The sequence below is a fragment of the Nyctereutes procyonoides genome, unplaced genomic scaffold, assembly GCF_905146905.1.
Source record: "Nyctereutes procyonoides isolate TBG_1078 unplaced genomic scaffold, NYPRO_anot_genome, whole genome shotgun sequence".
Taxonomy (NCBI): domain Eukaryota; kingdom Metazoa; phylum Chordata; class Mammalia; order Carnivora; family Canidae; genus Nyctereutes; species Nyctereutes procyonoides.
This window is the reverse complement of record NW_026575128.1, coordinates 16067180-16092809: the sequence shown is the minus strand read 5'-3', so window position 1 is coordinate 16092809 and position 25630 is coordinate 16067180. Positions and strand designations below refer to the sequence as shown.

Sequence of the window (25630 nt, the reverse complement as noted above, 5' to 3'; positions counted from 1 at the left end):
CGAGTCAGTCTGGAGTGCTCCCCATTTATCAAGCTCACGCAGGCCGCCAGCCGAGCGAGTCTTTCTATCATTACACCTCTCAAAATCCGATTCATACCACTAATCCTGCCTTCATTCTCCCAGATTAATAACATCTCTTTCAACCTTCACAGTGTGATAAATAGACAAAGAGAGAACAAAAGGAGAGACAGAAGAGAGAGAAAGAGCTGGAGCAAGTCCCCATAATAGAGAGAGCCGAGAAAGAGGAGAGGGAAAAAAGGAGAGCGAGCGAGAGCAGGCAGCGGCCAGAGACTACAGCTGCCTCACAGAGCAGCCGAGGAGAGCGGGCCGCTGCGCCCCGCTATGCGCTCCGCTCCATCCCTGAAGAGAAAGAAAGGCTCGTTAACAGCTCCTTCCTGCCTGCACTTTTGTTCCGATTCTTTTCTTCCCTTCCAATCCTGCTTTAGGTCAAATTCTAGTGAAAATGAGTCTCTGGGCTTCCCGGGCTCCTCCCAGCCTCCCTGCCAGGCCCAGGGAACCAGTCGGGCCCGGCAGGGCTGGATGTGGGCCCAGGCAGGGCTGGGAATGGGTTGAGCAAGGGTGGGCGAGCTGGCCTAAGCTTCTTCGGGGCTGTTGCCTTAGCCCGGCCCCCTGCCTTGCTCTTTAGGCTGACCAGGAGAGGAGACAGAGCAGAGGGAGGGCCCAGGGTCCATTTCCTAAGGCTCTGTCCTGTGCATCTTTCCCTCCCAAAGCTCTGGCTGGTCCCACCCGAGGCCATTTGTCCCCAGCAGCCCAAGTAGATGGTAAAAGTAGGCACCACTCAGGTTTGCTAAAACGGAGGTGTGACCCATCACATTATGATGGACAAGTGTGCCTGGGAAAATAAACCCCACTGGGTCCCAGCCGTAACACAGCTGATCTGTGACGACTCTCCTTGTTCTCGCTGCCCAGAGGCTTGCCCACACTTGTCTCCATTGCACAGCCCCCATCCTCCTCACAGACTCAGTTCAAGAGGCACCCCTCCCCCCTTCTGGATGCCCCTCTGAGCTCTTCCAGGAGAATTCAGGCACTCCCTCTTCTGGGCTCTGGAAAGCAACACCATTTACATCACCCTGTAGTGACTATCTGTCTCCCTCACTCCACTGGGAGTCTGTAAGAATTCTGAGTTCTCTATTCCCAGGTCCAAGCTACCCATGATACTTCCATTCTTTTTTGACTTTGCCCAAACTAGCTGAAGCAGAAGACTAAGCCAAACAAGAGTTGACCCTTCCTCTGGACTGCAAAGTATTCCCAGGCAGTCTGCAAGCCCAGCTGCGAGGGACAGCTGGGAAACCCTCTCGGCCCTGCACACCCACTTCCTTCAGAATCCATCAAAGTGGAGCAAGGTGGATTTTTTTTTTTTTAACAATCCAAAACCTTTATTGACTTACATCTGATTAGAATGTGCCAGATGAGAATATTGCATAGAAAGTTGTACAAATTTTTTTACATAGAAGTCTGCACCACATACATTTGATCTGAACATTTTTTTTAAAGATTTTATTTGGAAAAAAAAAAGAATTTATTTGAGAGACAGAGAGCACACGTGCAAGAACAGGGGAGGGGCAGAGGGAGAAGCAGACTTCCTGGCTAAGTGCGGCACCCAAAGCAGGGCTCAATCCCAGGACCCTGGGACCATGACCTGAGCTAAACACAGATATTTACCTGACTGAGCCACCCAGGTGCCCCATCTGAAAAATTTTTTTACGGCAAGCTCCTCAGACTGCTCTATCCCTCAGTACATTCTCATGGTGGGAGGTGGGGTGGCACATGTGCAGAAGGCCGGCCTATCTTGTCCAACCCAGCCTAGTAGGAGGAGCTGCCTTGAGTCGAGGCTTCTCCAAGGACAGAGATTGGTGGCAAACAGCAGAGAATCAGACCCAGCTGGTGGCGGGTCTGTTTAGGGGCAAGTCCTACTTAGGGAATGTCTTGCCGACACTTGCCAGGCTACTTTCCTCTAAAAAGCCTCCCCAGGCCCCCCCCTCCCCCTACACAGCCCTCCTTTTGGATCAAATTGGCTGCTACCTACCTACCATTCATTCCTGGGGACTCTATCACTTACAGCTCCAACCCTCAGATTTGGGGAAAGAACTTGAAAGCAGAGAGAACTGGAGGCTTCATAGGGGCAACTAAAAGAGCAGGTGGGTAGAGGGCAGCCCTTGGGACCATATCCCTCTCACGAAAAAAAAACAGGAAATCTGGTAACCTTTCTTTAGGCCTGTTTCAGAACTCTCCATGGTCACCTGCTCCACCAGGCCTTCAGGATCAGACACTAACAACAGACAGTGAAAAGAATGACAGTGGCTGACATCTGTCAATGAGTCCAAGTGACCCAAGGAGGTGGGTAAGAGAGAACCATACAGTCTCAGTGAAGGAGAATGGTCCCCCTACAACCAACCTAGCCCACTGGTACCCTGATCTCCACAGCAGGCTAGGTTCAGCTGGCACACAGGGCCATACTGCCTTCGAGCCTAAGGCCACAGGAGAATTCCAGAAACACGGATCTTGGCCCCTTCCTTCCCTAAGAGCCTATTATTACTGGCAGATCAGAGCGCCTCGGCTAGTCAACACTGCAGCCCTCTAAACATGGGCAGTCAGCAGGCCTAGTAACACCTAAACTTACTCTAACTAACTTCAGGGCTCTAAACTCCCAGGCAACTTCCTGGGCAATTTTCCCAGGGGCTCAGAAAGATGCTCTAGCTGTTGCAGCCTCACCCCAGACAGGATGTCAATCCCAGGCTCTGAGAAGAGAAGTCATGGCAGCTCCTCCGTCTTCTGCCTCTATTGCCAATCCTTACTCAATATATAGTCTCAGCGCCAACCCTCTAGGTAAGCCTCCACTATGTCACCCAACTCGGAGGGATGAACCTCATTCCTTCAGGAGGTTTGACCCCTTCAACTGAGAGGGACAATCTAGACCCCATTAAGGGACCTATTTGGGGAGCAGATAGAAGGAAGTCAGCCAGACACAGCAGGGTCCCTAGCAGGTCAAGAAGCTAGATCCCAGCGGTGCTTTTCCTTGAACCAGACTTTGAAAGCTCACCCCCTGAGTGTCTAGTTCTAGAGCCCACTCCCCAGGCAGCCAGTGGCATAGAGCAGGGAAGAAGTTGGGTCCTAATGTGTAAAAAGCTCCAGCAAAGCAAAATCATTTACTCTTCGGTGTGACTGCTCAGCAGAGCTAATAAATCTTGCATGAGCAGGGCCGATTCTAATTTCCTAATATGAAAAGGCATTTGGATTGAGAGAGAGGGGGAGATAAAAGTGATTGAATCTCCAATAGTCCAGGTTACTGACAAGAAACATCCTGCTCAGCCCTGAGAGAAGGATGGCAGCGCCTGCCCGCCCGCACACACCCATCCGTTCTGCCCCCCTCTTGGCGCGATACATCTCAGTCTCGTCTATTGACAGGACGTGGCTTTAAACACAGTTACACAAGTTATCATTTCTGCCTTCTGATCAATCTGAATTTTCAGGACAATTACCCTCTTAATCAATGATTGCTATCAGCAGCCCTGCGCCTGGACGGATTTCTCAGCAAGGTAATCATGCCGCCAGGCTGGACGGCGCGTGCATAGGCAATGAAGCTCCGGGTGGGGTCTCCTCCCTCCCTCCTGAGTCCCCCATATCCCAGCACCGCTGCCAGTATCGAGGACAAGGACGGCAAAGTGTGAAGGCCACTTCAAGGAGTGATGGGAATAGAAGGAAGGGAGGGGAGGGGGCCCAGCCACCCAGTCAGCCTTTCAGACCACCTGATTATGGAACAAACCTATTAAAACCCTAGATTTACTGCCCACCACCCTGATGCATCTCCACATGCCCTCCTGCCATCATTCCTACCTCCTAATTAGCCTAATAAAGCCCAATTCTAATTATGGGCTCAAACTATTAAGGTGAGTAAATGCAAAGAAAAGAGAAATATTGGTTTTACTAATCTCTCAGAGGCCATTGGTTCTAGAAATTCCTTTTCTTTTACAGACCTGGTTCATATAGGCTACTGGCTAGAATGGCAGGGGCAAACTCTTCTCCTCAGATGCCCAGGCATCTGGAGCTGTCACAAAGCCAGCCTGGCCTAGAGCCAGGAGGCCACCCAGTTCAATACTCCCTCCAGGGTCTTTCCACAGATTCTACTCTCCTTGTATAAAACAATCCAGGGCCCCTCAGGAGAAGAGGGGAGGGGAGGAAGGAGGCAGTCTCTGCCACAGTGTTGAGTTAGCCAGAGACCTTACTGGTCTGATTTGCCATCAAGGGGGCAACTCAGGAAAGCTTCCCAGATTAGCTGTTGTTGGGCAAAGGACTTAACACCAGAGAGGCCAACAGTGGAACAGGCAGGGAATTGTCCAGGACACTGATGAATGAATTTACACGGCAACATGGGTTGCAGATATGCAAATACAGATATAGGGGGCAGAGCAGCTTGGGGAATTTGCCATTACATCCCAAGGGGAAGAGAATTCAAAAGCATGCATGTATTTATCCACTGACATTTACTGAGTGCTAACCATGGGCTAAGTGGTGGGGATACAGCCATGATCAGTAGAGAAGGGACCCTTACTCTTAGGAGCTCACAGTCTACTCGAAAGACAGGTATAAAACAAATAAACAGAACAATAAAAAATGCAAAAGTAATAAAGTGAACTTGTACACAAATATTCATAGAGGCATTATTCATAATAGCCAAAAAGTAGAAACTGAAATGTCTACCAACCTAACAAGTGGATAAATAAAATGTGATATATCCATACAACGGAGTATTATTCAATAACGAAAAGAAATGAAGTGCTGATTCATGGTACCACATGGATGAATCTTGGAAATGACGTGAAGTGAAAGAAGCCAGTCACAAAGGTCACATATAAGAAATTCCCATAATTGCAAGAATAGGCAAATTTATAGACTGAAAGTAGATTAGTGGTTGGCTAGGGCTGGGGCATTCTGGGGAAATGGGAAGTGACCGCTAATAGAGTTTCTTTTAGTGGGGAGACAAAAAATGTTCTAAACTCAGACGCCGATGATGGTTGCACAGCTGTAGGAATATACTAAAAAATACTGAACGGTATACTTTAACTGAGTAAATTGTATGCCATGTGAATTATAGCTCAAAAAACCCTTTAAGTACAGTACCATAGAGGAGGTGCAAAGAGCTCACCTAAGTGAACAAAGCCAGAAAGCTCCACCACGCTATCCAGGCACTTAATATATAGGTGTCTGAAGGAAAAGGAAGTTCCCAATGGGAAATGCAACAAGTCTTCCAAGAGGACATAAAGGGGTTACGTTTTTGTTTTTAAGATCTGATACATTTATCTTACAGGGAGAGAGAGAACATAAGCAGGGGGAGTGGCAAGCAGAGGGAGCAGGAGAAGCTGGTTCCCTGCTGAGCAAGGAGCCTGATGCAGGACATGATGCCAGGACCCTGGGATCATGACCTGAGCTGAAGGCAGACACTTAACTGACTGAGCCAGGTGTCCGGTCATGAAGGGTAAGTAGAAGCTCTCTAGGCAGAAATGCAGCAAAGCGCATTCCAGGTAAATGGAACAAATATGAATAAGGCCTGGGAGTGAGTGACCATGCAAGCTATCTTGGTATAGCTGAAAACCCAAAAGGGGTTTCATGAGGTAGGCCAGAGAGCTTGTATTTCACACAGAAGACAGCAACATTTTTCAAGTAGAGAAGTTAGATGACAGGAATATCTTGGGCTTTGACGGTTTAGGTATGGGAGACATGTCACAGGTGATAGGACATGGTTTCTAGAGTCACATATCCAGCATTTAAATCCTTTAATTTTTCTCCCAATAAACTTGAATGACCAATGAGAGGACTGGAATTCTGTCTATTTTGCTTGCTTTATTCCCAGTGGTTGGCAGAGTGCCTGACCCTAGTAGATGGTCAACAGCCATTTACTGAATGAAAATGAATGAAGGAATGACCACACTGAATCTAGTCCCATTTGACAAACACTGATTTAACATCTACTACGAAGTTCACACTGGTTACACAGTGTGAGCTCTTCACGGGCAGGGTCCGTGTGTGAGCTCAACTTCAGTGACTCACCCAGGCTCTGTATGGCATAGGGCAAGTACTGGAATTGTATTAATTCCCCTCCCTCTCTTGTGGTCTAGGAGGTCTTCCTAAGACCCAGTGAATCTTGGATAGGTGTGGCACAAACATGTTGCAGTGGCTGACAAGAAAAGAGGAGCTGAAGCTGTAGGGGTACAAGGTCTTAGGAGCAGGTGGTGGTGCCCAAGGTACGCGACCCACAGCAAGCCAGGGTGCTCTAGGACGCCAGTAGGCAATTCCAGTTATCAAAGCCAATGAGGACTTGAGAGGGAATGAGAGACCATTCCCACACCCACCTGTAGAAGGGGGACCCAGCACCCAAGGCAGTGGGCCTATATGCAGGGAGGGGGGCCAGCATAGAGGCAGGATGGGAAGATAAGCTGCAGGTGGATGAGGAAGGGAAGGTCTGGGCCTTATTTCCTGAGCACCCTGTTCTGACCCTAGAGATCCGCCATTTGCACTTCTCCCCTCTGGTCAGGAGAGCCCTTCAGCTCACGGCTGACCACAGTACGAAGGGGGCTCCTTAGTCTCCCAGCCCCCAATTCCTGTAGGGCCTCCCCTCCCCTCCCTGTTCTTCCCTCCCTTTCCTTCCTGCAGAGCTTCCCTTGAGCCATAAAAATAAAATAAAACACAAACACCCACAGTCCAGGAGGAGGGCGTCAGACAGATAATGGGCATTTTATATCTTTTTATGACACTCCCCATAGGCAGCTCGGCAATCACAGCGCAATAAAGGCAGGCATGCAGCTTGCATAGTTAAACAACTGCCGGGTAATTAGGCACAGCAAACACACCACTGGGGAGGCCTCAGGGTTGCCCTGGGATCTGCCTGCAGCCTGTCCTCCAGCCAGCAGCCAAGTAGGTGCAAAGCCCAGGCCTAGCACCATAAGCCCTGGTCATGGTGCTGAAGACGGACCTCGGGCTGCTACCCTATGCACACTTGGGTTCATGCCTGTGCACACTCACAGGCACAGCTGTCCACACCCATACATAAGCACTTCCCAAGCAGCTAGCCTGGACCTCATCTTCCCAGAAGGACCACTCCTCTTTACCAAGTAGGGCAGCCTAGCATCTCTTGAGGGTCCTGTGTTAAGGCCCTTGAAAAAGTGGCCTAGCTGCAGCTGGGACGAGCCACCCAGGTGGCTCTGAGCTTACTGAGTTACACAGGCAGCAGACATATAAACACAAAAACATGCTTACGTGGACTCTCTTTTGTGAATTCTAACTCATACAAAGCTGAATTCAAAATAAGTTGTTTTTAAGAACACACCTAAACATGTTATACACATAATTCCTATTACTATACTTAACTATCTCTATTGTATTTTTCCTGATTTTCCCTGCTAGACCGGGAGCCCTGTAGAGGTAAAGACTAGACCTGATTCATCTCAGTCTAAATGCCCTGATACACAGGGCTTTAGTGAGTGATCGGTGGCTGAGTGCGAATTTAGAGGTCCTGGTGCAGGCATAGCACAAGCCACTTGCTACCTGGGGCCCAAGTCCAGGCTTATCTAAGCTTAACTTATAGACAAACGTCCTCTGACGCCGAGGACACCTCCCTCTGAAACCACACAATGCCTGTTCCTTCTCTAGAGACCCAGCCAGTCAAACAGAAATTTCAGGGAACTGGTGGCTAATTCATGGGACAGAAGAGACAAAACCCTGCTACAATCTCATTTGAAGGGTGAGATAGCTAAAGGAGCCCCTCAAATCAGCTTTGAAGAATCAGCCTGGGGAAAATTAAAGCACCCAACCCTAAGCCACTCTTCCCCCAAAAGAGCTGACAGCAGGCTAAGTGAGCTCACACAATGACCTCGGGTTGAACGAGCAAGTCCCATATGAATGTGAACACATGTCCAGCTACTTGTTCTGGTCTCTACCTGCCTATCACTCTGCACCTGCCAAGATAAACAAGGGGGATCAGAGGCCAGAAGAAAAGTCTGGGCTGCACTCTGCCTTTAGAGTATCGAGAGGTCCCCTTCCTACCACTCCCCTCAAGGAAGCAAGGAGACAACAAGCTTTACCTCACCCCATGGTCTCATGGAGAAATCCAAAGTCTTAATGGCATTCAACTCTAGGTCTCCCCAAACTGTGGACTAGCTATCTAAACCCCTCCCCAATACCTGAGCCCCAGCTCTCCCGACCTGATGCCAGGCAATGCTCTGCTTTCCCAGTGGGATAGTAGAGTAGTCCCAAGGCTCGAGATCAAAGGGGAACTTTTCTCACCTTCCTTCCTTCCATCTCATTTTTTGCTGAGAACAAAAAAGAGGAAACCTAAGATACCATGAATGATCTCAGAATGGCAAAGGTAGAAGAGATCACCTTCTCTAGCTCCCTCATTTGTTAGATGAAGAAAGTAACAGCTCAGAAAAGGCAAGTGAGGGCACCTGGGTGGCTCAGTCGGTTAAGCATCTGCTTTTGGCTCAGGACATGATGGCAGGGTCCTGAGATAGAGCCCTGTATTGGGCTCCCTGCTCAGCAGGAGAGTCTGCTTCTCCTTCTGCCCTCTGCCCCTGCTCATGTGCTCTCTCACTCACTCTCTTTCAAATAAATAAAATCTTAGGAAGGAAGGGAAGGAGGGGAGGAGGGGGAGGGAAAGGAGAGGGGGAGGGGGAGGGGAAGCCTAGCGTCTCGAGGGTCCTGTGAGGTAAGGGAAAGGAAGGGGAAGAAAGGAGGAAAGAAAAGGCAAGTGACCCAACACCAGAGCCCATGTCTTTAATCTTCTAGCTTCAAGTTCAGCCCAGGGTTCTTTGTATTGTGCCAAGCTGTTCTCTAGAGATAAGGGCCTCATCTGCTCACCTTTAGGTGGGCACATATATTCACAGATCCCATATTTACATCTGCATCATATTCCTACACGTGGGCATGTGCAAACATGCCCCATGTGTGAGTATACACAGACACAAATCTCCCACGTGGACAAATATACTTCTTTAAACACATCAGATCTCCACATACACGTGGGCACACGCCTGTACATAAACAGATAGATCCCCATTAAACAGGTGCCACTCCCAAGAGACCTAGATTATAAGGCCAATCCCTAACCTTCCCCAATCACTGCCTTTCACTGACCCTATAACTAGTAATGGCTGTGGCTATGTGTTTGCCCCAGGTTCCTGCTCCAACCAGGCTAGACCAAAGGAACTGTCTTTAGGTGGTATCTGCTATGGGATAAGTGACAAGAAAGCCGCCACAAAAAGAGAGAAGTTAAATTTATCTCCTGGTCATGGGGCCTTGGGCAAGCTTCTTAATTTCTGAGTCTCTACTTCAGTACCCATGAAACAGGGACAACAGCCCCTCCCTTGATGAGGAGCTGTGAAGAGGAGATGAATTAACCTGTGTAAAGCACCTAGCAAAGAAGCTGGCACCAACTGGGGCTCCAAACGTGGGTGCTCTATTATTGATACTGACATGGTCAGGCCTGCTTTTCCAGAGCAGCAGCAGGGCGATATGGGAGGGAGAAGGGTGGCACGGCTGTGCCTCCTGACTTCAAGGAAGTGTCTTTGTCCTTTTCTCTCCTTTTCTGTAAGTCCTTTTGGTTTCTAGGGTCCAGAGTAGCAGTAACAATAATGACAGCAAAACAAAACAATACAAAAAGAAAAAAAAAGAAACAAAACAAAAACTTGAAAGAAGTCGCAGTAATTCCTGGTTCCCTTACTTCTCTTGGACTTAATACTGAGTGTGGATGAGTTGATCTCTCCCTTGCCTCGCCTCTCTCCCCAGTGGCTCTCCCTCAGTGTCCTCCTGATGTTCCCTCTGCTAACCTAGCTCTGTGGACTGAGAATTCTGAAGGATTCAAGAATGAGATCTAGTCCCTATCCCTATGCTTCAGTGGCTCATGGTCCCACACAGGGACAGATCAGACCACACAAAATAATCAAGAGGCATGGAGCTTGGGCTACTCTGGGTCCCAGAGGCAAGCCTGAGGGTTACAGTATACTCTGGACATTTGGGGTGCCTAGGCTTAAATCCAAGCCCCAAAGAAACCCAGGAGAAAGCTCACACACTCCCTTGTTCTCAGGATTCACATCCTCATGGACACAAAAGACATAGGAGGCTCACAGTGGGACCAGAGGAAAGAGGTGGCATCATGTGACAGGACACAGACTCTGAGCAGCAGCCAGCAAGAGGCGGGCCGACCATGTGGTGGGCCTCATTGCAAAGACCTGCCCTGGAGGGCACTGCAAGCAACTCCAGGGTAGAGGTCGACTTAGAGCAGTGGCAGGGAACCTCACCAAGGAAGGAGGAATGCCTTGAGTGGACTGCCTCACCTGTTCCATTTCCCCTTAAGGCCAGACTCGCCAGGGATACAGAGCAAGGTGGGCTAGCCCCCTGGGTGAGAGTGTGCTCAGCTAATCACACACCGAGTGCCATACTCTTCTAAAAGCTTTACAAACACCTAGTGACCTAATTGATTCCTCGCACTATTCTTTTGGAGGGGGGTGGGGAGAGAGAGAGAATCTTAAGCAGGCTCTGTGCTGGGCATGGAGCCGGAGGCAAGGCTTAATCTCACAACCCTATAATCCTGACCTGAGTCAAAATCAAGAGAGTTAAAAGCCTTAACTGACTGAGCCTCCAGGCAACCTGATGCCTCACACTATACTCTGCTACATTCTGCCTTAAGGACAGGGAGGGAGGTCTTCTGGTGCAATAGTGTCGGACTGCCCACAGCCGATAACGCTACAAGGCATGGTGCCCTCTTTCCCTTCCCGCTATCCCGGGCCCATATACTCTTTCTTCCCTCACCTGGACGTAATCATGGCATTTTCCTGGAGTTACTGCCCCATTCTTAGAAGGAAGCTTAGGCTGACTCCATCTAGACATCAGGCAATGGTACCTAAGTGTTCTCATTTGCTCTCTGGGAAAGGCATACACATGGCTGGTCCACATCAGTAGCTTAAAAAACCTTCAAAACTGTCGTATGTTGTAATTCCCCATCCAGCAAACTGCCATATTCCTTCGGGCCTTTGTGTAAGCTGCTCCCTCCACCTAGAATGCCCTCCTTACCCTGTCTCCCCAACACTTTCAAGGCCCAAGTCAAACGTGTCAATGAAATCTTTGTTGACTCTCTCTTGTACGCCAGACAAAAATGACTCCTCCCTCCTCTGCACTGGAGGTAACACAGCAATAAGAGCATGGTCTCTGGAGTCTACTGCCTGGATCAGATACCTGCTCCATCACTCACTAGCTGTTAAACCCCATGGAATATACTTAACCTCTCTGGATCTCAGGCTCCTCATCTGTAAGATGCTAATAATAGTACTTATAGAATGGAGGATTAGTGAGCTAATTCACAAAAACCATTTAGAGCATTACCTCTTCATTTTTATTAATTATCTCTATTTTATAAAGGAAGAAACCAAGTTTCTGAGAAACTAAGTAACTTGTCCAAGGTCATGACACAGGTAGTGACAGAGCCAGGAATCATCTGAAGGTAAATGTGACTCTGTACTCCCACTGGACACCAGGCATGCTGATGGCAGCAGGACTCAAGAACATGAGATGATCAGGGCACCTGGCTGGCTCAGTGGTTGAGGCTCTGCCTTTGGGGTCCTGGGATCGAGTCCCGCATTGGGCTCCCCGCAGGGATCCTGTGTCTCCCTCTGCCTATGTCTCTGCTTCTCTGTGTGTGTCTCTCATGAATAAATGAAAACTTAATAAAAAATTAAAAAAAAAATAACATGAGATAGTCAACTCTGTTCACTACCTTCACACTCGGGGTAAGCTCGTCCACAGGCAGCATGAGGCTCCTCCTGCCTGGTACTCACATGAATTCTGCTGCGGGAGCCTCCTTCTCCTACTTACTATACACAAAGTCTACCTTTAGCTCCTCTCTCCTTCACCCTAGCCTAGTCACCTCAGTCCTAGTGGTCAGTATGAGGACAAAGGAGGAGCAGAGGCACAGCACTAACATTTCATGTCTAAGACAACTCTAGGAGTGGGTAATGTTTTTCCTGTTCTACAAAGAATGATACTGAAGCTGAAAGAAGTGACTTTACTGAAACCCCATAGCTAGTAAGTGCAGTCAGGATTCTAAATCAAGCCTACTGGACTCCAGAGCCCACATTCTGTGTGTCAGGTATTAGTTGTCTTTTATAGGTTTAGAGAGGTTAAGGAATTTGCTTTACATCACATAGCTAGTTGGGAGCAATGGCTGAAGTTTGAGGCAGACTCGTCTGATCCTAAAGCTCTTTCTCTTGTACTAATGTTCTCCAGCCTGTGAGCTACATCCCCAGGGGCCAGTGTATACACTGAGCATCACCCTAAGTAAAGGGTACATCTCACCTATAGCCATACCATTTATTTATGTAGGTTTTTGCAGATAGTGTTGTCATTAACAAGTAGAAATCCATTTAAAAGCCAACCAAATTTACTGTAGCTTTTTTCATTATGGACTTCCCTTATCTTATCTCTAAACACCCAAGATCTACGTTCCATCAAGTGCTGAGGAGTAGAAGGAATGTCTGTCAAGTTTTCTGGCATTTCTAAGGGCTTCATGTACTCTGCCTGCCTACCTCCTTAAGAGCTCTCCAAAACCACATGCAGGCACTTTCTCAAGGCACTTTCCCAATCCTTAGTTACAAATGCACAGAAGAGAAGTGTCTTTTGTGTGGAATGACTGTCCAAAGACCATTAGCAGTGACAGGAGGCACAATCCCATCTGGGACTTGAGGCTCATGAATGTTAAGAACCAATGCCATCTCTCGCCAAGAGGACTCCAATCCTGAGCTATGAAAGGAAGGAAGGAGTCAGGGAAGAGAGTTTCTGTCTTTTTCGACCCTGGCCTCCAGCCCCTTCCCTGCCCACCTGCCTAAGATATATGGTCTGGGGAAAAGAACCCCCTTAACTGGGCTCAAATCCTAGCTTTACCTCTTCCTGGCTATGTGCCCTTAGGCAAGTCACTTAGCGTCTCTAAGCCTATCTGTCTGGGAAATGTGGCAGGGGAAAAGGCATCTGGACTCCAGGGCTCATTAGTCTAGTCCTATATTCAGTGTATTCAGTTAGTTCTTGTTGATGCCTAGTGTGTGCCAAGTCCAGTGCTGAGCACTGGAAATAGAGAGATGGATGGCACACAGACCTTAGAGCTCACAGTCGAGTAGGAAAAAAAAACATATAAGTAGATAATTACAAAAGCACGTAATACATTCATTTACAAAGTGCTGAAACCATACAAAGGAGGAAGTAATCGACTATTTCTACCAGGGGTCGAGGAACATCAGAAAAGGCTTCATAGAGGAGGGTTTTGAAGGATGAACAGGAGTTTTCCCAACATACTAAAAGAGGAAAGGCAATGTAGACAAAGGGAACAGAATGAGCAAAGGGAAGTGAACAGTCTCTTTGAAGAGTGTATTTGAAGAATGGCAAGAAGTTTGATATTGCCAAAATATTAGAGAGACAGGAGATACAAAGCTAGGGATGCTGCAATGAGACAGTCCATCCAGAGGCTTGGGTACTTTGCTCAAGGGACAGGTTGGGCCACAGCCTTCCATACCTACCCTCTTGGCTCCAGTGCTTTTCCTGTCAAAACAAGCACACTACAATCGCACCCTTTCCTGTGCCTTTGATTTAAGAGTTCCTCTCCTGGCCCTGACAGTAAGGCATTTCTGTCCCACAGATTATAACTCACTCTGGGCTATTATTCAGCTCCCCAGCCCTGGCCCTGCTGCAGTTAGTCCAAACATAATATCCTTCATGCATATATTATCTGTCTCCCTATTATCTGGAATCATTTCGGAATTAAATTTCAGTCCTGCAATATTGGCTTCAGGAGCGGCGCGCTTTATGGGCTAGTCAAAGGTTAGAATACCAATCAAAATAACAGTGCCGATGCAGCGAGACATTTTAATATTCCAAAACCCGGTAATTGTAAAAGGACATAATATTTTTTCCCTGATTACCCCAAAGGCAACACATGTTAACAAGGCGAGGGAAGGAGTGAAAGAAATTTCAGAGTTCAGACAGCTGTAAGACATATTTAAAGGAAAAGCCGGGCAGGGCACTACACCATGGGGGCAGGGAGATACGAAGAAGGGAGATATTCTCGCCAGCTCCAGCTGCCCCTGATCCCAAATACTGCACTGTTCCCTCTGCTACCTCTGGACCACATCCCAAAAGCTCATGCCCAAAGGCAGACATTGCAGAGGGTGAGATGATGGGAGAAAGAGCTCAGAATGTGGAGTCTTGAGGCCTGGGTTCTAGTTTCAGCTCTACAATTCAGGGGCCACCAGTCCCCAAGTCTGGCTCCTCCCAGGACTTCAGCATCAAATCCAGCAGCAAGCGCTCCAGGCTGCTGTCCCACTCGCCCCCTTCCTTGTCCCATGCCTGTGTCCCCACCTCTTCCTCATTTATACCTGGTGCTCTGTATCCTGTCCTCTGTGGAGGACAGAGGCCCTGGCCTCAGAGCTGGCTCCCACCAGGATAGTGGCCCATAACTGCCCACTGCCCAACAGACAATGCTCTGTATTTTGGATGATGCCAAAGACTAGGACTACAGCCCATCTGGGTCTGACCACTGAGTGATCCAGAAGCATTCATCTTGGCACAAACCCCCGGCCCTCCAAAATAAAACAAAACACCTTGCAGGGCCCCTAGATCTTCACACCCCTGTCTTGGTTTTCAGTTCTGTTTTGTTCTTTTTTTCTTCCTCTTCCAAATTAGCTTCTGAATAACCCTAATGGAGGTGCTCTGCAGGTGGCACCATGTAGCCACCATGCTAAAGAGTCCCAGCCTCTGTCAGTTTGCCTATTACTGGAGCAGCTTTATCCCCACAGCTCCAAAATAGTGACCTGACCAACAGACTTTCAGATCTTTTCACTCCTGATGGCTTCCCAGCTAGCTGAGCCCACTCGCTGGAGCCTCCAATCTGCATCATCCCGACCTGCTGACCTGCCTATGGCCCCCAGCAAAGAACTTCATTAAGGCCAAGAATTTATTCCTCCATAAGCCCTTAATTTATTACTGCACTGATTGGGACTCTGAATGCTCCAAGGTCAGAAAAAGTCGCGCTCAATCGTAGACACCAACCTTCCCTTCAGCAGTTTCTCCTGCTCTCCACTCCCAGGGGAGGGGGGAGACAGAAAGGTTTCTTGGAGAAATGCTTCTCCTTCTTGGAGGGGCCCATGGAGGTCTCCTCCTCCTTACTCTCTCTTTCACAGCTGGTCCCACCCCCACCCCCTTCAGAATACCCAGAAATTACAGCAGGGCAGATAGCACACACAGCAGAGGAAAAGTGGAACAGTGATCTTCACACCCTGGCACATCTGGGTCTGTTAAATTCTAGGTGGCCCCCTCCCTACAACTTCTGAGCATGACTGGTTGAGCCCTGTCAGACAGGACTGTCTCAGAATCCTCCTAAGACTGCCCACCTGCTTCCCCTAAAGCCCATCTAAACAGGCGAGGGAATTCCAGATCATTTGCACGTTGTGCATGCGCTTGCATGGCCTGGTCTGAATGTACATGAACTGTATGTGCATACAGGCAGACGTGTATCTATATGTACATTTATCCCCATGTGTCCGTGCACATGCAGTAAGAACATACACATTATGTGTGCATGTGTGTATCCACATACTCCCTTTCTTAACCTCTTGTTAACATTTTCCTCCACCCAATCTTATCTACTCACTCCATGGGCACACCTTGGAACCTGTCAACACGGAGAACTGCCCCATCTCTGAATTCACTAACTCAGACATCCTAGTCTAACCATAACCTCTTATCTTTCCATGTGGCATGCTCAACTACACCTGATTTCTATATACCTTTCCTCGCCTTAAACTTTTTCCATATCCATCAGGCCCCCTGCTGTCTTGTCTTTCCTCGATATCCAGCTGAGATCTCATAGTCCATCTCCGCAACCAGTCTTGCCAGTATTTTCAACAACTCCTTTGTTTCTTTCATCACACTTCTTGGGAAAGTCTCCACTTTGGATGAATCTAAATGTCTGCTTTCGGCATGCCTACAGCCAGGCAGCCAAGCTCTGCTAAAGAAAAGTCCTACAGGGCAGCCCGGGTGACTCAGTGGTTTAGCGCTGCCTTTGGCATGCTTTGCATGGAGCCTGCTTCTCCCTCTTCCTCTCTCTCTCCCCTCTCTCTCTTTCATGAATAAATAAATAAAATCTTAAAAAAAAAAAAAAGAGGGATGCATGGGTGGCTCAGCAGTTGGGTGTCTGCCTTTGACTCAGGGCATGATCCCGGGGTCTGGATCGAGTCCCACATCGGGCTCTTGCAGAGAGCCTGCTTCTTCCTCTGCCTATGTCTCTGCCTCTCTCTCTCTGTGTCTCTCATGAATAAATAAATAAAATCTTTTTTTTAAAATAAAATCTTTTAAAAAATAAAAATAAAAAAAATGTAAAAAAGAAAAGTCCTACAACTGAACAGTGGTTCCACCATGACTGAATGCCATCAAGCTCGATGGGACTCTCAATACTGCTTAGAAATCCTACTCTATGTCTCAAGTTGGCTCACATTTCTTTTTACTAAAACTACAACAATCATTTCCTACTGTCTACACACCTTTCCAGTCCCTCCCCTATTAGTTATTTGCTCACTGGCTTCATAGAGAAAAATGCAAGCCATCAGATGGGGACTACTTCCACTTGCCAGCAAGTTCGCACACCTTCTGCCTCTACCGCACCTACCACCACCACCTTCCCCCTCGTGGCAGAAGAGGGGCCTTCTTCCTGCAGAGAGCCAATTTCCACTCCACTGTTTTCTCCACCCCACCTCTTCTCACCGGCTCCAAGACCTCACTCATGCCTGCCATTTTCCAACGTTCCTTCTCTAACACTGCCTACAAACAGGCACTTGTCTCCATCTTACAACATACCACCTGCCTCAACCCCACACTTGCCCCATCACGGCTCTTGTCCTTTCTCTCTCCTTCAAAGCAGCATTTCTGAAAAGGTTAAAATTTCTCCATTGCCTCATTTACTCCCCAATTCGTTCCAATTTGGCTCCAGTCCCTCTCGCGCCACCGAGTTTTCACCAAGGTCGCCGAAGCCCATCTTAGGCACTTGTTGCTCAATCTTTCTGTTACATGGCTCTGCAAACTGACCAGTCCTCTTGTCCTGAAAACTCTTTCTTTCCTTGGTTTCCATGGCACCACCCACTCCTGGTCTACCCCTTCTCTACCACTCTTTACTCTCTTGTTATTACCCTCTTTACTCTCTTTAGCACAAAGGGTCAGGCAAAGCTAAATTTACATTCTACCTCTGCCAGGTATCAACGTGGGACACAAGCAAGTTGCATCATCACTACGTGCCTGTTTTTTCAACCTTAAAACGCAAAAGATAAGCAAATAATAACAGGTGATCATTTCAAGAAGTAATAATATAAAAATTATTAGTGAACAAGAAAAAATTAATGAACTATGTTGTATTTAATTGTGTAATTTAGACTTAAAGTACATGTCAATTCAGACACTAAACCTTCATTAGAAATACTAGATCTGTATTTAGATTGTAAACTGCTGACAGTTGAAAATGTAAACTCACCAACACAGGATGTTCTAAATATACTTAAAAGTTCTTCAAGAAAGTTTACTTATATTTTAATTAAACTTTAAAATGGGATGGCGGGAGCTCTTTCGCCATGGCGGCCGGGCCGATCTCCGAGCGGAACCAGGATGCCACTGTCTACCTTGGGGGGAATGGATGAGAAGGTTAGCGAACCCCTGCTGTGGGAGCTTTTTCTCCAGGCAGGGCCAGTAGTCAACACCCACATGCCAAAGGATAGAGTCACAGGTCAGCACCAAGGCTATGGCTTTGTGGAATTCCTGAGTGAGGAAGATGCTGACTATGCCATTAAGATCATGAACATGATCAAACTATATGGGAAGCCAATACGAGTGAACAAGGCATCGGCTCACAACAAGAACCTGGACGTGGGGGCCAACATTTTCATTGGCAATCTGGACCCAGAAATTGATGAGAAGCTGCTTTATGATACTTTCAGCGCCTTCGGGGTCATCTTACAAACCCCTAAGATTATGCGGGACCCTGATACAGGCAACTCCAAAGGTTATGCCTTTATTAATTTTGCTTCATTTGATGCTTCGGATGCAGCTATTGAGGCCAAAAACGGGCAGTATCTCTGTAATCGCCCCATCACTGTGTCCTATGCCTTCAAGAAGGACTCGAAAGAGGAGCGCCATGGCTCAGCAGCTGAACGACTTCTAGCAGCCCAGAACCCACTCTCCCAGGCTGACCGCCCTCATCAGCTGTTTGCAGATGCACCCCCTCCGCCTTCAGCCCCCAATCCTGCCGTATCATCATTGGGGTCTGGGCTCCCTCCACCAGGCATGCCTCCTCCTGGGTCCTTCCCACCCCCAGTGCCGCCTCCTGGAGCCCTTCCACCTGGGATACCCCCAGCCATGCCCCCACCACCTATGCCTCCCGGTGCTGGAGGACACGGTCCACCATTAGCAGGAACCCCAGGGGCTGGACATCCTGGACATGGACACTCGCATCCTCACCCATTCCCACCAAGTGGGATGCCCCATCCAGGGATGTCTCAGATGCAGCTGGCCCACCATGGCCCTCATGGCCTAGGACACCCACATGCTGGGCCCCCAGGCTCTGGGGGGCAGCCACCACCCCGACCACCACCTGGAATGCCTCATCCTGGACCTCCTCCAATGGGCTTGCCCCCTCGAGGGCCTCCGTTTGGATCTCCCATGGGTCACCCAGGTCCCATGCCTCCACATGGGATGCGTGGACCTCCTCCACTAATGCCTCCTCTGGATACACTGGGCCTCCACGACCCCCACCCTACGGCTACCAGCGGGGGCCCCTGCCTCCACCCAGACCCACCCCCCGGCCTCCAGTTCCCCCTCGTGGCCCACTCCGAGGCCCACTTCCTCAATAATTTTTAATTCTCTCACCTCCTGTTCTATCTTCCTAATATCTTTTCAATTCCTTGGACCAATCAGATTTGCTGTAGCTCCCTAGAGCTAAGGCACTAATCCCTCTCAGGTCTTTTTTTTTTTTTTTTTTAGTGTAATTTTCACAGGAGGTTTTATTATTGTTTCTGTGTTGGTCCTAAGTGTTTTTGCAAATGCACAGAGAAAATAAAACTAAACTCCTTGTTTTAAAAAAAAAAACTTTAAAATGAAAAAAATTGGCAACTATATTGGATAACATAGGTCTACCACAGGAAATGCAATCAATAAATAAGAACTTTTATCACTACTATCAGTGACCACTCCTTCTCTATGTCTGACTCTTCCTCCTCTATTAAGTGTTGGTATTTCTCAGTGCTCATCCTAGGTCCTCATTTCTTCTTATCCTGTATACTCACTCTATGCTCTCATGGCTTCAATGATCATTCATACACCAGTGACTCCTTTGAATCTGTAGCTCATATCTATCCCTTATCCCTGAGCCCGGACCTATATATTCAACTACCCCTCTGTAGCTTCACGAGAACATCTGCAAGCCTCTGAACTCTACATGTCCTAATGCATCTTCTCTTATCTCCAAACTTCTCCTTCCATTAACTCAGTACATTCACTTCAATTCATCCAGTTGCTCAAATCATAAACCTTGAGTCATTGTAGTTTCCTCCATCATCAACCTTCATAGCCAATGACCCTTTCCTGTCTTTTGTAGTCCATTCTGCTATAATACTTGTTTTTGAAAGAGCAAATTCTCATGTAGTCAATGTATTAGGAAACAGTTTAGCATAATGTAAATTTTGCTTTTGTTTATGTGTCATTTTGTCCATAAATCAATACTAGATAAACACAGGAAAGTATACACAGCTGAAGAGAGCTATGTAAGAACATGCAGAATGCACACATGCTCACAGTTCAAACATAGTAGCTTTCTAGAACACTACATATATAAGTCACATCCACCTGGCTACAACTTACCAAATGATTCCAGAGAACTCTCCTGCTCAATAACTCACAAGCTGCAACCTTTCTTACGCCCATTGCCAAGCAAACTTCAGGGTTTTTTTTCAAGGTAGACTGCCATATTTACTGTAGTATTTATGTATTTCTTAGCCATTTAACATGTGCAAAATTATGCTACCATTTTTATTAAATTCCTATCTTTTTTATATGTCACTGATGAAGTTTTTGAGTATTGTGCTCCTAACCCCATTTTTTATTGCAACTTTTTATTACAACTTTTCATAGCACAGTGATTTTTAAGAAGGTCTATGTTGCATTATAGCAAAACTGACTGTACCACTTAACACCATAGAATCAGGGGGATCCCTGGGTGGCACAGCGGTTTGGCGCCTGCCTTTGGCCCAGGGCGCGATCCTGGAGACCTGGGATCGAATCCCACATCGGGCTCCCGGTGCATGGAGCCTGCTTCTCCCTCTGCCTGTGTCTCTGCCTCTCTCTCTCTCTGTGTGTGTGTGTGACTATCATAAAAAAACAAAAACAAAAACAAACAAACAAAAAAAAACACCATAGAATCAATCCAGTCCTCTACATTCCCACTATCAGTTCAATCCTGTTAATGATCATCTTTCACCTGGGCTGGAGCAATGCTCTAATTCTGTGGTTCTCAACCAGGGACAGTACCTCCCCACTTTCACCCATGTCTAGGCTGCTGGAAACATATGTGTATCTGGCAGCGAGGTAGTGTTTTTGGTTGTTGCAAGGACCTGGAGGGAGGCAGGGGGGACAAGAATGCTACAAGTTCAGCAATGTTGTCCATACAACGATTTCTCCCTCCCCAAGATGCCAACTAATAGCCCCAGTAAGAAAAGCCAGTACTGATACCCCTGTATTAACTCTCAGCTCTTGCTACACTGTAGCAAGAGCTTTTTCAAAAAGCAAATCCGATGACACCTCTCCTACATAGCCTCCCCCTAACCCTAAGGATAAGGATCAAAATCTAAAGTGTGGCTTCCCCCTCCAGTTTCATCCAATGCCACTCTCCTGTCTTCCCCACATTCTCTATGCTCTAAGCAGTCATTCATTCAACAAATAATGACTAAACATCACTGTGTGCTAGGAACTATTCAAAGTGATGAGAACAGACTAGTGAACAGAGGACACAAAAATTCTCCACTCCCACGGAACTCACATTCTCATCCCATGAAGCTGCCAAGCCTCTCCTTACCTCAGGGCCTTGCCACATGCTTAGCCAATTCCTACTCATCCTTCAGATCTCAGCTTAGACATCCTTCCTCAGGGAACTATTTTCTGACCCTGCACCCCCGCCCCTCCCAGTCAGGTGCACTTTTGAAATGATGCCATGACTCTGGATTTAGCAGTGTTACGACACAATAAGAATTATTTAATATCCATTTTTCCTGTTATGTCTCCAGGCCTAGTACAGTACCTGGAACACAGAGGACACTTAAGAATATGTATTTATTGATGAAGGTATGTATGTTTATATATATACATATATGATATAGCTATATACATCTATCTCCAAATGTCTTCATGTTTTACGATACGTATGTATAAAGGTGTGCCTGTGTATATTTCCATATATTTCTGAAGGTGAATACGTGACTACGTATATACACCCCTACGTATGGATGGAAACATACATACAATTTTGGATATGCCTACTTCGGTATAATCATTCACATAAGTAAACATGTGTGTATTTATGCACCTGTGTGTGTGTGTGTGTGTGTGTGTGTATGTGTTCTTCTGGCTCCTCAGTGACAGCTCTGACCTCCTGAAGGGAGCTGGGAGCAGGGCCCCAAGTCTTCTCTAAGCTGACAGTTCAATAAGAGTGTAAGATCATTCAATGACACTCCAAATGTCAGCAAACACTGGCTTGCTCCACTCTGCTACAGGGGAAGTAGGTGGAAGTGAGAGATGTGGAAGCCTGGCCACTGAAAAGCTGCTCTTCCCTGACACAGTGCACATCATTTTTGGACAGCAGAGGCCTTAAGAAATGGGGATGGTGAATTCAGCTCCAGTTCACTCACTGGGCAAGTCTTGGCAGTCCTGGAGACAGCCAGGACCTGGGTCATACAGGGGGAAAGAAGGGCATGGAGTAATACGTTGCACAATACCCACGCAACCCTGGCAATGATCTCTCTGGCTTGCTCTTACTGTTACTCATTTTAAGGGAGGAGGAATCTTTGTGCACCATGCACTAATTCATGCAGTGTAAGTCAAAAAGATCACCAGGCCCCTGGACCTCCAGGGCCCTGCAGCCTCTCTTTTGAATAGCTGCTGGCAAGGACTGGCCCAAAGTTCTGAACTGAGTCATCTCTCCTGCTGGGCCCTCTGACATAGCTGGAGCATGATTTGGGGAAGGAAGAGATTAGACCCCTCTAATGCCACTCACCTCATGCCATTCTTGTTTTTCCTAAACCTGCTCAGTTTACCTACCAAGAGGCAATCACAAGGCCACCTGGGAACAGAGTCTCCAGTTTCTACTTGTACTCATTTCCCTCCTACGGTTCAGCACAGTCTGGCAGAGAACTATGCTGAACAGGCTCAGAACAGCCTGCCTCCAACCCCGGCAGCATCAAGGTAGCCTTGAGTGGCAATGTTAACACACGGGTCGGCTGTTTTCCTGCCTCTCTGCCAAGGAACCTGGAGGCAGAGAGTTATCCAGACACCAAAAAGTCTAGTGAACTTCAGAGAGCAATTGTTCATGGTCAGCGCCTGCCTCGCCTGGCCGGGCCTTCACATTGCATTTGCTGAGGCCAGCAAGTAGCCTCAGATGCACTCTGACAGCTGGTATGCTGTCTTCCAGGAGCGCAGACCTAGCCACACCCTCGTGCAGAGCTCTGCCAAGTCCTGAGTGAGAAGGCTTGTGGAGCCAGCTCTCAAAGATCATCACCAGCCACTAGCCACTGGCACGTCCCTGATCTGGCACTTCAGACGCAGAGAGGAACCAGCCTCAATCTCCATGCTCCAGATGGATAGGTCTTTGAGGAAACATATAGGGACTCACTTTCAATACTCAAAGATCACTGATATCCAAAGGGTCAAGGAGTCTCAAGACAAGAGATTGACTGCTGACCTTCTCAGAAGAGGTGATATCTGAGCTGAATCCTCAAGATCGAATGTGCCTGATGAATATAACTGGGGGACGCTTCAGACTGAGGTAAGGCCATAGGCCACGACCTGAAGATAGGACAGAGCCTGGCCCCCTCAGCCAAAGATGGAAGGTAGTAAATAGCAACTGCTCGGGACCAAGGGAGATCATTTGGAGAGGTGGGTAAGGGTTAAAGTACAAACAAGCCAAGGACCAAGTGTGAAGGATCTGAGTACCAGGCGAAAATGGAGGAGCTCACAAATGTTGCCATAAAGAATGGCTGCCCTGAGATCAATGGAACTAAGTCCAAAGTCATTCTCCTCTCCTCTTCTTCCACATGCTCACTTAGCTCCAACTCATACATACACCAAAAGCATGCTGCTCCCTTTGCTCGGAAAGTCTTTCTCTTTCAGACCCATATTCCATCGAACACCCAGTTCAAGACCCAAATCCTCACAATACATCTTAGCCTTCAATGGCCTTTCTCTTCTCTAAGCCCCCCGGGAGCCACCACTCTGAACCCTGGTGTGTTCTCTCTTCTCTGATTTCCTGGGCGTCACTAAGCTGATCAGCAGCATGGGGTTTTGAGGCTGCTCCAAGGCTATTACCCTTATGTCAATATTATGGGAGTGAGTCTTTCTAGCAGACTGGGCCTCCTGGAGGAAGGATCCCAACAGAGCAAGGATCTTGGGAATCTATACCTACACCTCCTCTCTTCTGCTTACCTGAGAAGTATAGCAGACACTGGAAAAGTACACTTTTCTGGGTAATTCATTCTCCACTAGGGCCCAATTTCATAGCCACATGGGGTCCCTCCCAGCCCACAGCTCCGGCACCCACTCCCCTGGCACTTGGTGCTGCATTAGGGCCAATGTCCTTCCTCATACCCAGACGTAATTGGACTCTAGTTTCCACAATCCTTCTCACATGAGCAAGGTTTCGCTGGGGCGAGGCAGGACCAAAGCCAGCCTGAACCAATTCTACCTCCCAACCAGGACACCCCAGGGCCACTCAGGAGGGTCAGAGGCCACACTCATGATCACATCAAAGGAGGATACTTTCCCAGAGACTCAGCTAGCACCACAGCTCTCCTAAGGACAATGCAGCTCAGCCCAGGGACTCAGATCTGAGCAAGAACCTAGAAAATTCCCTTCTTTGGGACTTCTCTGAACATCTGGATGATACCACATAGGACGGTGTCATACTCTACCCTGAAGCCTGATCCCCAAGCAGCTCCCCACTCCCAGAAAGAACCACAATCTTCCAGTGCATATTAGTTAGGGAAAAGGGAGGAAGGATGTTGAGAAAAGAGAACACAAAGAAAAGGAAAGAGATGACAACAAAAAGAGAAATGAATAAAAAAAGTGAGTGAGGGAGGGGACTGAAGGCACAGGAGACCCAGAGGAAGCACCCACATGGGGCTCAGACACGGTACCTTTTTCAGATTAATCCACTGCTTGAAGTAATCTGCCACCGGCAAGCCCAAGTACTGGCACTGGCCTGGGAGCCTACAAGAAAGGGAAAAGACAACAAGTTGGGAACATCCATATCCCAGGTATAGAGTCTGAGTCTAGGAAATGCAAACAGACCTCAGAAGGCTAACCCATTAGCCACAGGTCCCACCCTGCCCAAGAAAGGCACCCTGCCTCTAGCACCGTGGGCACTGGGCTCCAAATCTAAATGTGAGCACCTGGAGCCTCTAGCAGCTACCATTTTCTGATGGCCTGCAATATGCTAAGGATCTTACCTGCCTTGGCAGGTGATTCCTCAGTGTGATGATGCTAGAAGGTATTGTTGCCTACCTTCTACAGATGAGAAAATGAGAGGGGTCACCGCAGGTCCCATAGCTAAAAACTGACAGTGCCAAGAATTGAACCTAGGTCTACCTCACCCCAAAGCCTATGTTCTTTCCAATGCACCAGTTTGTAACTTTTATTACAGCAGAGAGGGAGGGCTATAAGGCGGGAGGAGGCACAGAAGGAGCATGCAAGTTGGTGATAGCTGGGCAGGGCCTTAAGTTCACATTTAAGTCTCTAGCAAGAAGCTTTCTACAAATAGAGAAGAGACCATGCAAAAGGATAAGAGGTCAGAATTTTTTTTTTTTTTTAAGATTTTATTTACTTATTCATCAGAGAGAGAGGCAGAGACACAGGCAGAGGGAGAAGCAGGTTCCATGCAGGGAGCCTGACGTGGGACTCAATCCTGGGACTCCAGGATCACGTCCTGGGCCAAAGGCAGGCACTAAACCACTGAGCCACCTGGGCTGCCCAAGAGGTCAGAATTTAAACTAAGAGGTTGTCCTTGTTTTTTTTCTTATAATTTATAAATGATCTTTCCCTCTAGATAGGATGTCGTACCCTCATAAATCCATTCAACCAAACATTTACTGATGTTTAATAGTAGACAGGCACTTAGGGCTCAAAACGTAAGACTTCAAAAACAAAAACAAAACGTAAGACTTAGCCCCTGCCTCTAAGGGGCTCACAATTTGTTCAATGGGACAGACAAGAAAAGAAATAAATAGACAAAACAGCCTTAAGTAGGAGCACTGGAATACATGGAAACATGGAAGAAGATACC

General features: G+C 47.7%; 2 protein-coding genes across 9 annotated transcripts in view; one reads left to right on the top strand and one right to left on the bottom strand.

Moving 5' to 3' along the window:
- ERI3 (ERI1 exoribonuclease family member 3) overlaps positions 1 to 25630 on the bottom strand; it is a 128637-nt gene that overhangs the window by 38382 nt on the left and 64625 nt on the right. For all 8 annotated transcript variants that reach the window (XM_055341579.1, XM_055341578.1, XM_055341583.1 and 5 more), the window contains one exon: positions 24486 to 24558. In XM_055341579.1, coding sequence (XP_055197554.1) covers positions 24486 to 24558 — 73 coding nt within the window. The remainder of the gene's footprint in view (positions 1 to 24485; positions 24559 to 25630) is intronic.
- LOC129520540 (splicing factor 3B subunit 4-like) lies at positions 17667 to 19164 on the top strand. The gene is given in 3 exon segments (XM_055341575.1): positions 17667 to 17714; positions 17716 to 18811; positions 18814 to 19164. Coding segments are annotated over 3 exon segments (1272 nt in total). The 3' UTR covers positions 18942 to 19164.